General features: G+C 42.9%; 1 protein-coding gene across 1 annotated transcript in view; it reads right to left on the bottom strand.

The window, feature by feature from the left end:
* Nucleotides 1-16131, bottom strand: part of LOC123513929 (mucin-2-like) — a 101042-nt gene that overhangs the window by 13771 nt on the left and 71140 nt on the right. Inside the window, exons 3-15 of the mRNA XM_045271424.1 lie at nt 15403-15487; nt 11557-11625; nt 10628-10693; nt 9703-9809; nt 9297-9384; nt 8878-9002; nt 8490-8637; nt 7917-8216; nt 4878-7598; nt 4327-4548; nt 3990-4205; nt 2916-3137; nt 152-2794 (exon numbers count right to left, since the gene is read on the bottom strand). Of these exons, the coding sequence (XP_045127359.1) occupies nt 152-2794; nt 2916-3137; nt 3990-4205; nt 4327-4548; nt 4878-7598; nt 7917-8216; nt 8490-8637; nt 8878-9002; nt 9297-9384; nt 9703-9809; nt 10628-10693; nt 11557-11625; nt 15403-15472 (6997 nt within the window). The 5' untranslated portion in view covers nt 15473-15487. The remainder of the gene's footprint in view (nt 1-151; nt 2795-2915; nt 3138-3989; nt 4206-4326; nt 4549-4877; nt 7599-7916; nt 8217-8489; nt 8638-8877; nt 9003-9296; nt 9385-9702; nt 9810-10627; nt 10694-11556; nt 11626-15402; nt 15488-16131) is intronic.

Here is a 16131-nt window from a genome sequence, read left to right as displayed (position 1 = left end):
CTATACTACATTTACCCACTAACCACCCACACACAAACACACCCACCCATCCACACACACAACCACTCACCCACCAACACACACCAACCTACTTCTTAAGCCCAAGTGAAAAATACATTCTAAAAATTTTAAATGAGGAGGGAATACTCACTGCAATTATAACTGGGGCAGCACTGGCCAGGAACTTCTACCAGCTGGCACCCATGACTTTCACTAGGAAGCTCACATTCCTCCAAGGTACATTCAATGAGACTGTTCTGACAGACACAAGAAATATGACATGGTGTGGATGGTGGTATTGAGGCTCCATTGGAATAAACAGTACCGTTGAAATAACAGCTCCCTTCACCAGGAATGCCCTCAGTGCTTGTGGTCGTATCTGGCTGTCCAGGTGTTATTTCAGTGGTAGTAGTTTCATCCTCATCAATAGGATAATCAGTGCTTTCACTAATTACTGAAGGAACAGTGATCACATCAGGATCGACTACAGAATCAGTGTCTGTAGAATCAGTGGGGTAATCAGTATCTTCTGTAGCACCAGTGGCCTCAGTGGTTGTCTTTGGTTCATAAGTTGCATCACTGGTGACAGCTGAAGCAACAGTGGTGACCTCACTGGCTTCAATGGATACGTGAGGTGTGGTCTCCTTTGTTACTGTTGTAGAATCTGTGGGCACACCAGTAGCACCTGTAGAATCACTGGTATCACTTGTATCTACTGGAGCATCAGTGGTCACACCAGCATCCAAAGAATCAGTGGTCACACCAATATCTGAAGAATCACTAGTATCACTTGTATCTACTGAAAATTCAGTGGTCACATCAATATCTGGAGAATCAGTGGTCTCACCAGCATCAGTTGGTGATTCAGTGGCCTCAGTGGATGGCTTTGGCTTGTAAGTTGCATCACTGGTGACAGCTGGTGCATCAGTGGTGACCTCACTGGCTTCAATGGATACGTGAGGTGTGGTCTCCTTTGCTACTGTTGTAGCATCAGTGGTCACACCAGTAACACTTGCATCTACAGAAGCATCAGTCGTAAGATCAACTTCCAGAGAATCAGTGGTCACACCAGCATCTGTAGAATCACTGGTATCACTTACATCTACTGGAGCATCAGTGGTCACACCAATGTCTGTAGCATCAGCGGTCACACCAATGTCTGTAGCATCAGTGGGGTAATCAACATCTTCTGTAGCACCAGTGGCCTCAGTGGTCGGCTTTGGTTTATAAGTTGCATCACTGGTGACAGCTGGTGCAGTAGTGGTGACTTCACTGGGCTCAATATATATGTGAGGCGTGGTTTCCTTCGTTACTGTTGTAGAATCGGTGGTCACACCAGTAGCATCTGTAGAATCGCTTGTATCTACAGGAGAATCAGTGGGCACATCAACATCAGAAGAATCAGTGGTCACACCAATATCTGAAGATTCGGTGGTCAGACCAGTTTCTGAATAATCAATATCTGGAGAATCAGTGATCAAATCAGGATCAATTGGTGAATCAGTGGCCTCAGTGGTTGGCTTTGGTTTATAAGTTGCATCACTGGTGACAGCTGGTGCAGTAGTGGTGACTTCACTGGGCTCAATATATATGTGAGGCGTGGTCTCTTTTGTTACTGTTGGAGAATCAGTGGTCAAATCAGCCTCTGAAGAATCAGCGGTATCAGTTGTATCTACGGGAGGTTCAGTGGGATAATCAATACCTTCTGGAGAATCTGTGATCACACCAGTGTCTGGAGATTCAGTGGGGTAATCAATATCGGCAAAATCAGTGGTCTCACCAACATCAATTGGGGATTCAGTGGCCTCAGTGGATGGCTTTGGCTTGTAAGTTGCATCACTGGTGACAGCTGGTGCATCAGTGGTGACCTCACTGGCTTCAATGGATACGTGAGGTGTGGTCTCCTTTGCTACTGTTGTAGCATCAGTGGTCACACCAGTAGCACTTGCATCTACAGAAGCATCAGTCGTAAGATCAACTTCCAGAGAATCAGTGGTCACACCAGCATCTGTAGAATCACTGGTATCACTTACATCTACTGGAGCATCAGTGGTCACACCAATGTCTGTAGCATCAGCGGTCACACCAATGTCTGTAGCATCAGTGGGGTAATCAACATCTTCTGTAGCACCAGTGGCCTCAGTGGTCGGCTTTGGTTTATAAGTTGCATCACTGGTGACAGCTGGTGCAGTAGTGGTGACTTCACTGGGCTCAATATATATGTGAGGCGTGGTTTCCTTCGTTACTGTTGTAGAATCAGTGGTTACACCAGTAGCACCTGTAGAATCACTGGTATCACTTGTGTCTTCAGGAGTATCAGTGTCCAAAGAATCAGTGGTATCAGTTATATCTATTGGAGAGTCAGTGGTCACACCAACATCCAAAGAATCAGTGGTCACGACAGAATCAGGCAAATAAGTATCACTTGTATCTACTGGAGAATCAGTGGTCTCACCACCATCAACTGGTGAGTCAGTGGCCTCGGTGCTTGGCTTTGGTTTATAAGTTGCATCACTGGTGACAGCTGGTGCAACAGTGGTGACCTCACTGGCTTCAATAGATACGTGAGGCGTGGTCTCTTGTGTTAGTGATGGGGAATCGGTGGTTTCTGAACTTTCTACCTCTGAGACAGTGGTGTCTACAAGCTCTGGAGATTCAGTAGTTTTTCCAATTTCTGTTGAAGGTGTTGGTTCCATTGTACTAGACGGGGCATAGGTGAAAGTTACTGGTTGTGTCAGCATAGCATCTGACACCTCGGTGGTGGTTTCAACAGGTTCACCTGGGAATGTCAACTCTGAAAAAGCAATGCATCAATTTAACTGAGTTGAACACAAACATACACATCCACACAAAAATAAACAAACATGTTTTTCATTTCTACAGTCTTCTTATTTCTTTTGATGTAGAATACTTACCACAATTATACTTAATTGGGCAACATGAATCTGAAAGATCTTCAACAGGCACACAATCCTGGCCCTTGGGCACTTCACAATCACGGTGGGCACAAATAATCTCTCCACTCGAACAGGAGCACAAGTCACAAGGGTCTGAGCTCGGCACAACCTCTCCATCCATATACACTTCACCATCCTTCTCACAGGCAGGCAGGTCCGTTACTTCTGGACCGAAGGTTGCTGTAAACAGAAAGAGAGTAATGTGTGTGTGTGTGTGTGTGTGTGTGTGTGTTTTTATATAAATCGGACCTGAATAAGCCGGATATCGGATATCGGATTAGTTGGACACTTCAGGAATATTTCTACTTAATTTTACTTTTAAAAATTCATTTATTTTTTATACGTTCTATCCCGAGTGCACCGGCAGGCATTTTTTGCCCTTTGATTGAGTAATGTTATACCACTAGGGTGATATACTGGCTTAAATATCCTTGAAAGCTCTTACTTCGTCCGTGTCATCTAAGGAGTTGTCCGAGCTGTTATAGGCTCGAAACATCTCGTGTGCTGCGGCACAACCAAGGTCAGTGTTTACACAGCTGACAGCAACCATGAAACAGTGTCTACCTCGGCTTCGTTCGGATAAGAGATATATTTTTAATGCATACACGTGTGTGTGTGTGTGTATGTGTGTGTGTCCGCGCCAAGTGTTTGTTTGTATCAGCGCCGCTTGTTTGTTTGTGTCCGTTAAACAAGTGTGTGTGTGTGTGTGTGTGTGTGTATCCGCGCCGCATGCGTGTGTGTGTCCCCGTTGCTTATTAGTGTGTGTCCACGCCACAAGTGTGTGTGTGTGTGTGTGTGTGTGTGTGTGTGTGTGTGTGCACACGAGCGCGCTATATATATAGTACATTTACGTAATACATTACACAGATCATATCAACTGTTAGTGGTAACAGTCGTGCAAAATGTGAAGAAAAAATCTCTCGGGTAACTTTGATTTTCGAATAACTCAGATTGGCCTTTCCGTCATTGATCCGACTTATGGAGGTGTTACTACCTCATACGGTGTTTGTAAAGTAAGTGATTTTTCTGTACCTGGTGGCTGAGATGGGGAAGTTGATGTTTCAGGTTCTGTTGAGGATGCTATTGGAGTGGTGATTGTGCTACTCCCTCCAGAAAGAGTTGTTCTCGTTTCAAAGGATGTTTCCGGTCCTGTCAGCATGGTACCTGGCATCTCTGTTATGGTTTCTTCGGTATCAGTTGGGAATGTACTAGAATCCTCAGCAGGAGATGTGATCATGTCAGGTACATCTGTAAAGTCAATCATTATATTCCATAAACTGTATGCTTACAGTGGTAGACCTGACACCTTCAAATATATGGTATATTCATAGAAACGATTTAGCTGTTTCCTTTGACAAAAATTACTTACCACAGTTATATCTAGTTGGGCAACATGAGTCTGAAGGATCTTCAACAGCCACACAATTCTTGCCTTCGGGTAATTTACATTCCTGATGGGCACAAACTATCTCTCCACTCATGCAGAAACATAAGTCACAAGGGTCTGAACTCGGCACATCCTCTCCATCCATATATACTTCACCATCCTTTTCACAGGAAGGCACGTCCGTTACTTCTGGATCAACAGTTGCTGTATGAAGAAAGAATATATGAATATATATGTATATATATATATATATATATATATATATATATATATATATATATATATATATATATATATATATATATATATATATTTATTTTAAGAATTTATTACAAATAGTTTAATAGAGTGCGCACACACACACACACACGCACACACACACACACATACACACACACACACACACACACACACACACACACACACACACACACACACACACACACAGTCTTTAAACCTGAATTATTATCAATATACAGTATGTATTTATACACAGTATGTAAACAAATTAAAGAAGAACTCATATTACTCACGACATGAATATGTGGGACAACATTCTGTCTCAGACGGGGGTTTGGGAGAGCATCTAAGAAATGCAGGAGGAGGAGAGGGGCACGCTGTCATATTACATTTCACTTGACCATCCAAACATAAGCAGGATTCTTGGCACGGTCTAAATGGTGGCACTTCAGTATTACTGGGAACAAAGGTTCCTGAGATACTACAACTTCCGGGGAACACGATAGGTTTGTCAGATGCAGGTGTACTGGAAGGCGTTGTTATCTCCGCAGAAACCGTGTAACCATGCATAGTAGACTCTTCAATATCTTTTGGATCTTCAGTGGTCTCACTAGGATCATCAGTAGTGCCCCCAATATCTGTGGCAGGATCAGTAACGAGACTGTCTCCTTCTGAAGAGTCAGTGGTCTTACTAGTTACTGTTGAGAAATCAGTTATTCCTGTAGATGCTGGTGATGTGACAGTGACACCACTGGTTTCAAATGGAGTATCAGTGGTGAAAATACTGGTTTCAACAGAATGAGGTATGGTCTCCTTTGTTATTGATGAATCAGTAGTCTCACTAGTAGCTGTTGGAGAGTCCGTGGTTTCATCAATTGGTTCTGGATAATCAGAGGTGTCATCAATTTCTTCCGGATAATCAGTGGTCACATCAATATCTGGAGAATCAGTGGTCTCACCAGCACCAGTTGGTGATTCAGTGGCCTCAGTGGATGGCTTTGGTTTGTAAGTTGCATCACTGGTGACAGCTGGTGCATCAGTGGTGACCTCACTGGCTTCAATGGATACGTGAGGTGTGGTCTCCTTTGCTACTGTTGTAGCATCAGTGGTCACACCAGTAGCACTTGCATCTACAGAAGCATCAGTCGTAAGATCAACTTCCAGAGAATCAGTGGTCACACCAGCATCTGTAGAATCACTGGTATCACTTACATCTACTGGAGCATCAGTGGTCACACCAATGTCTGTAGCATCAGCGGTCACACCAATGTCTGTAGCATCAGTGGGGTAATCAACATCTTCTGTAGCACCAGTGGCCTCAGTGGTCGGCTTTGGTTTATAAGTTGCATCACTGGTGACAGCTGGTGCAGTAGTGGTGACTTCACTGGGCTCAATATATATGTGAGGCGTGGTTTCCTTCGTTACTGTTGTAGAATCGGTGGTCACACCAGTAGCATCTGTAGAATCGCTTGTATCTACAGGAGAATCAGTGGGCACATCAACATCCGAAGAATCAGTGGTCACACCAATATCTGAAGATTCGGTGGTCAGACCAGTTTCTGAATAATCAATATCTGGAGAATCAGTGATCAAATCAGGATCAATTGGTGAATCAGTGGCCTCAGTGGTTGGCTTTGGTTTATAAGTTGCATCACTGGTGACAGCTGGTGCAGTAGTGGTGACTTCACTGGGCTCAATATATATGTGAGGCGTGGTCTCTTTTGTTACTGTTGGAGAATCAGTGGTCAAATCAGCCTCTGAAGAATCAGCGGTATCAGTTGTATCTACAGGAGGTTCAGTGGGATAATCAATACCTTCTGGAGAATCTGTGATCACACCAGTGTCTGGAGATTCAGTGGGGTAATCAATATCGGCAAAATCAGTGGTCTCACCAACATCAATTGGGGATTCAGTGGCCTCAGTGGATGGCTTTGGCTTGTAAGTTGCATCACTGGTGACAGCTGGTGCATCAGTGGTGACCTCACTGGCTTCAATGGATACGTGAGGTGTGGTCTCCTTTGCTACTGTTGTAGCATCAGTGGTCACACCAGTAGCACTTGCATCTACAGAAGCATCAGTCGTAAGATCAACTTCCAGAGAATCAGTGGTCACACCAGCATCTGTAGAATCACTGGTATCACTTACATCTACTGGAGCATCAGTGGTCACACCAATGTCTGTAGCATCAGCGGTCACACCAATGTCTGTAGCATCAGTGGGGTAATCAACATCTTCTGTAGCACCAGTGGCCTCAGTGGTCGGCTTTGGTTTATAAGTTGCATCACTGGTGACAGCTGGTGCAGTAGTGGTGACTTCACTGGGCTCAATATATATATGAGGCGTGGTTTCCTTCGTTACTGTTGTAGAATCAGTGGTTACACCAGTAGCACCTGTAGAATCACTGGTATCACTTGTGTCTTCAGGAGTATCAGTGTCCAAAGAATCAGTGGTATCAGTTATATCTATTGGAGAGTCAGTGGTCACACCAACATCCAAAGAATCAGTGGTCACGACAGAATCAGGCAAATAAGTATCACTTGTATCTACTGGAGAATCAGTGGTCTCACCACCATCAACTGGTGAGTCAGTGGCCTCGGTGCTTGGCTTTGGTTTATAAGTTGCATCACTGGTGACAGCTGGTGCAACAGTGGTGACCTCACTGGCTTCAATAGATACGTGAGGCGTGGTCTCCTTTGCTACTGTTGTAGAATCAGTAGTCTCAACTGTAGTGGTTACTGAATCACTGGGATCACTTGTATCTCCTGGAGAATCAGTTGTCTCATCGGTGTCTCCTGAAGAATCAGTTGTCTCATCGGTGTCTCCTGAAGAATCAGTTGTCTCTTCAGTATCTACTGGAGACTCAGTGGTCTGTACTGAAATAAATGGTGTGGTCTTGGTGGTTTCCTCTGTGGATTCTGTTGTTTTACTTGTTTGCAGGTGAGTGGTGTCATTTGATGGAAGAGATTCTATTGTGACTGCAGTGACTTCTGATGGTATAGTTGTAGTTACCTCAGCTGTGGATGGGAGCAACACTGGTGAATACGTTATAAAAGAAAAGAAAATGCAAGACATAATATTTCATGGGTAGGAAATTTATCAAAAAACTTTCATTATAGTTAAACAATTTCTATTATTCTTTTATTCATTTCTTATGATTAATATATTTTTTGTAAGCTAACAAAATGACAAAAATAAAAATAATATTATTTCTTTAATTGGCCTGGTAACTCTACATTACGTACTGTATTAAGAGGAATGTTCGCGCAGCTTTATAGTTAACAACTTGGGAAGACAACAAAAGGCTGATACGGCAATGGATATCCAATACTTACGACAGTCATATGCCTCTGGGCAGCATTTCCCAGGTGGTGGCAATTGCGGGATGCAGCTTTCTTGCATCTCATCTAATGGTGACTGACATTCCTGGACAGCACATACCAGATCTCCCATCATGCAGTAGCAGTGTTCACAGGGATCTTCTGTGTTGATGAGTGAACCATCTGCATAAAATTCTCCTTTATGAATGCACCCTGAAGATCCTGGTAACATTGTAGTAGTTGGGGGAGCAGTAGTTGCATTGCTCTCTGGTGCCAGTGTGGTGGTTGTTGGGACAGCCTCAATTTCATCATGAGCTGGAAAAAGAGACATCCAGTAGGTCAGGGTCAATCAAGGGAACACAAATGCAAGAGCACAATTTTTGAGTTCCGTGATTTCAGCTGTTAGTGGAATTACCCCTTAAATATAGTAGTCATTGCCCATAAGATTGTTCACAAAGACAGAGTACTGAATAAGCCATTCAACACAATATGTAACGTGTAGAAAACATACTCTTTAGAAAAAGAGTACGTAGTGCAAAACATGTAAGCATTTGAGTTAGAGGACTCTCAGTAATAGAAAGTACATACCACAGTTGTATCTAACAGGGCAGCAGACACCCTCCTCAAATACTGGCTTGCACCCAGGAACCATTAGAATACACTCTTGCATTACACATGCTGTGTGGTTCCTAATGCAGTAACACAGCTCGCACGGTTTATCAGGTTCACCAGGCACCTGAAACATGATGGTGATTTAAAATTAAGATATTTGTCAATACAAAGATGCCTTGCAGATCTTTCTCTAAGTCGAGGTGAAAGCAATATTACTTAGATGCTCATATGAATGACAGTAATATCTGACATCACTCGGAGCAGAGCATGCCATGAATAATAGTACAATTAACATGGGTCAATCACTTTGTGCAAGCCATGAGAAGAAAACGAAAAATTCACACCATTGTACCTGGTTACTCACCTGAGCGCCATCTGGGTAGTAGAAACCATCAATAGTACAGCCATGCTCGGTGAAAGGCATGAGGCCGGTGTTGAGAGGAGGGGGTGGTGTGGTGGTGGTCTGCATTACTTGAAGGTTCACTGGTACTGTGGAAAGTAGACACTTGTCATTATCTCTCTCTCTCTCTCTCTCTCTCTCTCTCTCTCTAATAGATTAAAAAAAAAAAACTATAACATCACTGATTCAGTCTCACGGAAGCCAATAAAACACATAGGGAAAAACATTTAAATTCAAACAAAGCGTAAAGTAACAAATAACATTCAAAGTAAATAATTTCGGTCATCTTCCTGAAAGTGTTCTCTGATGTAACCAAAGCGGGAAGGAGGGCGAATGATGTCTAGCGATGAAGGTTACAGGTTGAGGGAGAGAAAGATTCCTACCTTGAGGGCACGTGATAACTGGGCAGCACTGGTTTGGGTTTTTCTCCACGGTACAGTCCTTGCCAATGGGCTTGCTGAAGGGACACACCTGTGGAATGCACACCAACACACATCCATGCGTGAGTAATAACATTTCAAACTCTAAAAGCGAGTTCACACGTAGCAATTTGTGGCTTAAATCACCAAAAAAAAGAACAATAATACCTAACGATTATGTCGTATGCCAATAAAAAAAAAGTAGAAAAAAATCAGAAAGGAAAAATAACTGTAGAAATCCTCTTAATCTGTCACTAGAAATGCAAAAAAAAAAAAAAACTACTTAGAAACCTGTGTCATCTCAACTATAGGCTTTTGAAAGTAATAAGTATGTGGCGAATGTGTTTCTGAATATAATACGAAGACTCACCTTGAGGTAGCACATGAGCATGGAATTGTGGCAGGTACAGTTGAGGCAAGGCTCGTTCGTGACGATTCTGTCTCCCTCATCATAGTGTATGAACTGGTAATAGCAGCCTGAAAGAACGGCGAGGGACGGTTAGTAGTGAATGGTGGCAGTATTAACAGTAGTAGTAGTAGTAGTAGTAGTAGTAGTAGTAGTAGTAGTAGTAGTAGTAGTAGTAGTAGTAGTAGTAGTAGTAGTAGTAGTAGTAGTAGTAGTAGTAGTAGTAGTAGTAGTAGTAGCAGTAGTAGTAGTTGTAGTAGCAGTAGTAGTAGCAATAGTAGTGGTAGTAGTAGTAGTAATATTATCATTATTATTTTACTATTATTATCATTATTATTATTATTATTATTATTATTATATTATTATTATTATTATTATTATTATTATTATAATTATTATTATTATTATTACTAGTAGTAGTAGTAGTAGTAGTAGTAGTAGTAAACGATCATATTATAAGGAAGGAAATGATGAAGACTATTATAGCAACATTACTCTCTCTCTCTCTCTCTCTCTCTCTCTCTCTCTCTCTCTCTCTCTCTCTCTCTCTCTCTCTCTCTCTCTCTCTCTCTCTCTCTCGACCAGGCAGTGTAGGGGCCAGTGTGCAGAGTGAAGGAAGCAGGTGTGGCCTAGAGACCATGACGAAAGTGAATTACCAGTGGAGGGTGGAGAGGTGGACGAAGGCACGTGTGTGAGGGAAGAAGTTAGGGGCGTGTGTTGTGTCTGGGTTGTGTGAGGCGCCGCGCGAAGGGTGGCGTTGACATTGTGTGTGTGTGTGTGTGTGTGTGTGTGTGTGTGTGTGTGTGTGTGTGTGTGTGTGTGTGTGTGTGTGTGTGTGTGTGTGTGTGTGTGTGTGTGTGTACGTACGTTCGAATAGCATTTAACTTACCTCCATCAGTGCTTGGTGAATCCAGCTGATATGCTCCGTCGTGTCGAAACAGTGGTCCAATCAAGCCTGCAAACACCAAACGGAAAAAAACCCCGTCAGACAGATAAATAAAACCTGCTACCTAGATACTTAGACAATATTGGCATCATAACTTCAGAAAAGAGTGATGAACAGAAAGAAGTAGAGGTCATTGTGTATATTCCTTTGAATCACCGCTAAACATTAAATATCTATATGTTAAATATTTACTGCTATAAATATGCATCGTGTTCGGTTAATTGACACGAGAATAAAGAAAAAATAAAAAGAATCACTCACCAATACAATATATGTTTGAGATTATGCACAAAATAGAATAAAAAGAATGAAGCATTCTTAAACTAACTTGATGAAATCCACTACGCTACATTCTAAACATCACAATTCCAAAACAAACCACACAAAATCTTTTAAACATCTATCTATTACCTGAACTAATCTTAAAGGAAGGTATCAAAACATATATCCCATGAATCCCCTTTTGACTAATTCTATCGATCCTATTTCGGGACGGGCATCTCAATGGTCTTTTATTGCCCTTGGCTAGTTTTCCTCTCTTACATAAAAAAGAAACCTTTCCAAAGAACAGGATACACACAGCCCATCACGCAACATTCAAAAACATATACAGGTGAAGTGCTGAGACGAGAGCGTGTGGGAAGTTAGAACCCACCTTTAGAGGAGTAAAAGACAGGATACACACAGCCCATTAAGTAACATCCAAAATCATATATAAGCGTTGACAAGTGCAGGAAAAGAGAGCATGAAATCAGAACCCACCTTTAGGAGAGTGAAAGACAGGATACACACAGCCCATTAGGTAACATCCAAAATCATATACAAGTGTTGACAAGTGCAGGGAAGAGAGCATATGGGAAATCAGAACTCACCTCCTTTAGATGCATGGAAGACGGTGGAGAAGTCTGTCTGTCTCTGCTGGCCAGTCGGGAGGTAAGGAGCTGTGGAGACATAACGGAAAGGGTCACCAACTCATGTTCACACAAAAAGGGCGCCAGGTCACAAACACTCAGAAATAGCAAGTCAAGGTAAAATGGTGAAAAATGAGGGTAAAAAATGGTGGTTTCTGTACATGACGCGACGTATTTACAGAAAACTGGGCGAAAAAGAAGGATAGGAGTGATTTTTTTTCTCTCTCTCAGTAGTAGTAGTAGTAGTAGTAGTAGTAGTAGTAGTATAGTAGAAGTAGTAAACGCCAATCTCACTTCATTTATTGTTTGCCATTTCACACTTCACAAAACTATGGCATTTTATTTTTACAGTAATGTAGGAGAAAGGTCAATACACACACACACACACACACACACACACACACACACACACACACACACACACACACACACACACACACACACACACACACTCACACATACACACACGACGCCAGTCAGGCCACCCTAAAAATTCCATACAAGGCAAACACTAAAGACCACACACACACACACACACACACACACACACACACACACACACACACACACACACACACACACACACCCTTCTCGCTCAAAATTACGGTGTTTTAAACAGTAACTTCGACCAATGACCCCAAACCTCCTTCCTTTTTTCTCCTCCTTTTCCTTCCATTCCTTCCATTTCCTTTCCTCCCACTCCCTTCCGTAGATTGCATCCCGTACCCCTCTTCCTCTTTCCTCTTCTCACTCTCTGTTTCTTCTCCCTTTCCTACCTCTTCCTCTCTCTTCCATTTCCTTTACCTCTCTTCCAAACTCACCCAGACCACTCAAGTTAGTGTTTTGTTTCTTGAATGAATGTATTTTCGTGCCCAGCGGCGTCTGACCACCATATCCGAGAGAGAGAGAGAGAGAGAGAGAGAGAGAGAGAGAGAGAGAGAGAGAGAGAGAGAGAGAGAGAGAGAGAGAGAGAGAGAGAGATTTGTAGTACAGCTTTCTTGTTCTTCTTTCCCTGTGTTCTCATTTTCTAATCTCACTTTCTTACGGACATTTTCATTCATGTATGTATTTATTTATTTACTTTTTTCTCCTGTATTGCGTGTTAAAGAGGCTGGTTAAAAGTAGTAAAGAATAGAAAACGTAAAACTAATGAATTGTAACTACGTATAATGTTGACAATATTAAGGTTCTTTCTAGTCTGGTTAGTTAATCTGTTTACTTAATCTACCTGTCCTTGCCTGTCTGTCTGTCTGTCTGTCTGTCTAATTGCATGTCTATCTACACATTAATCTATTTATTTTGTCAACTTGTATACTCATCTATTAGCTTATTTCATTTTGCTTCTGCGCTCTTATTCATCCTTTGCTATGATTTTCTACTCGCTACTGCTACACACACACACACACACACACACACACACACACACACACACACACACACACAGACATTGCTTAGCTGCACTTCTTAATGAATGCTAGACGTGTAAAGGGTAAAAGAGGAGGAGGAGGAGGAGGAGGAGGAGGAGGAGGAGGAGGAGGAGGAGGAGGAGGAGGAGGAGGAGGAGGAAGAGGAGGAGGAAGAGGAGGAGGAAGAGAAGTCAAATGGTGCAGCCTGGAGGAAGGTTGGAGAAATATTCCTCCTGTTTCTTGTAGAGAGAGAGAGAGAGAGAGAGAGAGAGAGAGAGAGAGAGAGAGAGAGAGAGAGAGAGAGAGAGAGAGAGAGAGAGAGAGAGAGAGAGAGAGAGAGAGAGAGAGAGAGAGAGAGAGAGAGAGAGAGAGAGAGAGAGAGAGAGAGATGATGAAAGACAGAAAAATGAGAAAAATAGAAGGAAATAGGAGATAAGGAAGACGAGAGGGATGGAAGACGGAAAGGGTTGGATCTAATGAGTGCTTGGGAGGGCGAGGGAAGGGGAGGAATAGGTGGAAATGGGGAGGAGGGGGGGGAGGGAGGAAGAGGATGTCGGGCTGTGACAATAACTGACTCCCCACGTAGCCTGAGGGGAAAAGGTCGTCGACTTTTAGCACGACATTTCCTCGTCCTCGTCCTGGTGGTGGTGGTGGTGGTGGTGGTGGTGGTGGTGGTGGTGGTAATGGTCGTGGCATCTCTTCCTCCTTCCCTCGTTCCCTATTCCTCCTTCTTGCCTTCCTCTCTCCTTTCTCCTCTCCGTTTAGTAATTTTCCTCTCTCCTTTGATTTTTCTCCCCTCTTTCTTCTATTTTTCTTTCTATTTCTCCCCCGTTTATCTTCTATTCTTATTCGTTGTTTTTTTATGTATTTTCTCTCTTCTTTCTCCTCTTCGTTAAGCAATTTCCCAGTTTTCTATATTTTCTCCTCTCTTTCATTTATCCTATCTGCATGCCTTTTTTTTTTGTATCTCTTCTCTTCTTCTCCTCTCCGTTAAGCAATTTCCGAGTTTTCTTTATTTTCTCCTCTTTCGTTTATCATCTATTCCTATTTGTATATCTTTTTTTTTGTGTGTGTATCTCCTCTCTTCTCTCCCCTCTCCGTTTAGAAGATTTCCCATTCTCCTCTATGTTTCTCACGCACAAATCTTCTTTCGTTTATATCTTCTCTTCCTCATTACCTGTTCTCATTCGCACCACAAGACAATCAAAACGGCCCAGAATAGCCAACTTTTTTTGATGGCGCTTCTCCCTCATACCTTGTTTCACTTTTACACTTCCTCCTTCCCTCTCTCCCTCCTCTCTTCCTCCAAGAACTCTCGACCCTTCAGCCATCAACGCGCAGCAAGTCACGTGATCAAACGGTGACCCATGACCCGTAATCTTTGACCCCTTGAGCACATGTCCATTTCCGGATTCTAAACCTTCTCTTTCCTGACACGAGGGAAGCTTTAGTACACTTGATCCCTCCTTATCCTCCTCTCTCTCTCTCTCTCTCTCTCTCTCTCTCTCTCTCTCTCTCTCTCTCTCTCTCTCTCTCTCTCTCTCTCTCTTTTCTTCAGTCATTCTTATTGTCTTTTCCTTTTTTTTTTCTCTTTGCATCTCTTTACCCATCACTCAATCACGCCTCTTTTCCTGGCTTCTCTCATTTCCTCTCCCACACTCCATCACCCACAGCCACTCCCAGCCACTCTGCAGCACCTCGTCTGAAACCTCTTTAGGACTGGCCAGCACAGGAGCAGGTGGCACGATAGAGCCTTGACGAGGGTACTAAAAGTTGAAGGGAGAAACACTAACACTGAGGAGGAAACGAAGAACGTGTTTATGAGGTGATACGAGTAATAAAAAGAGAGAGAAAGAGAGGAGTAAGAAGAGGGAAGCTATGTTGACAGGAGGGAGAGCCGGGAGAGAAAGGGGGGAGAGGAGGGGTAGCTAAAGTTAGGGGCTGGATAAGAGTGGCGAGTTTGTGTTTGCATCTCTAATACCCTGAGGCTGCTCGAGGACTGAGGAAGGACCCCGCCTCCAGCCCTGCCCGACGCCGCCAGCCCTCCTCCAGTCTTCCCTTCCATCCCTCCCTCCCTTCGTCACTCCCTCTTCCTTCTCTGCCTTGCCCCTTCCTCTCCTCTCCTCTTCTCTCCTCTGTGCTCTCTCGTCGTTCTCTTCCATCTTTTCCCATCACCGAGTCAATAACCGGGTACAATAATGTGTGTTGATCTCTCTCTCTCTCTCTCTCTCTCTCTCTCTCTCTCTCTCTCTCTCTCTCTCTCTCTCTCTCTCTCTCTCATTCATACAATACCAATACGTGTCTATAACTTTATTTCACTGTCGTACACGAGTTTGAAATTATCATACTCGGGTCAGTATGCATAAAGACATCATACGCGTCATGGTATTGCTGTACGTACCTGCAAATGTGGATGCTGTCACATACACGAGCAGCAGCCACCCCGTGAGGAAGACGTGCTCGCCCCCCATCCCGCTCTTCTTTCTCTGCAAAAGGCGAAACAGAACACATATGAGAACGTGAGGGCGACTAAAGAAACACTCATGCGAGGAAAGAACATGAAGAAAAATAAGATGAGAACAATGCAGTGAGTGTAAAATGTAGAGATGATATAACAGTGGATGAAATGAATGGGAGGAATGTATATAAGGTGTAAAAAAGCGTTATGTATTAATTAAAACTAAGCACATATAATAGCGTAGATATTTCGTTATACAATGAAGTAACACATATCTTTAAATGTAAATGGAATAAAGAAAAAAAATAATGTGGGAACAACTAACTAATTAGTATAAAGAAGAAGAGGAAGGAGAGAAAAAATAAAGACAGGAGGAGTGAGGCTAAAAATAACTAAACTCAAACACAAAACAGATAAGGGAATGGCATAGGCTGGCGGACAGACAGACGGACAAACAAGAACGACAAGAGTGACCATAATGATAAACGAGATGGACGGTCGGCACTAAAAAAGCAGAAAAAAGAAAAAGGAATAAAAAAACGGCCGTACCCAAGGAACTCCCGCGGGCCAAACAGCTGACACACACACACACACACACACACACACACACACACACACACACACACACACACACACACACACACACACGAATAAGCCAATACAATTACCATA

Source organism: Portunus trituberculatus, chromosome 37, assembly GCF_017591435.1.
Source record: "Portunus trituberculatus isolate SZX2019 chromosome 37, ASM1759143v1, whole genome shotgun sequence".
Lineage (NCBI taxonomy): Eukaryota > Metazoa > Arthropoda > Malacostraca > Decapoda > Portunidae > Portunus > Portunus trituberculatus.
Note: the sequence above shows the minus strand (reverse complement) of the source record. Positions and strands in the feature narration are given on the sequence as shown.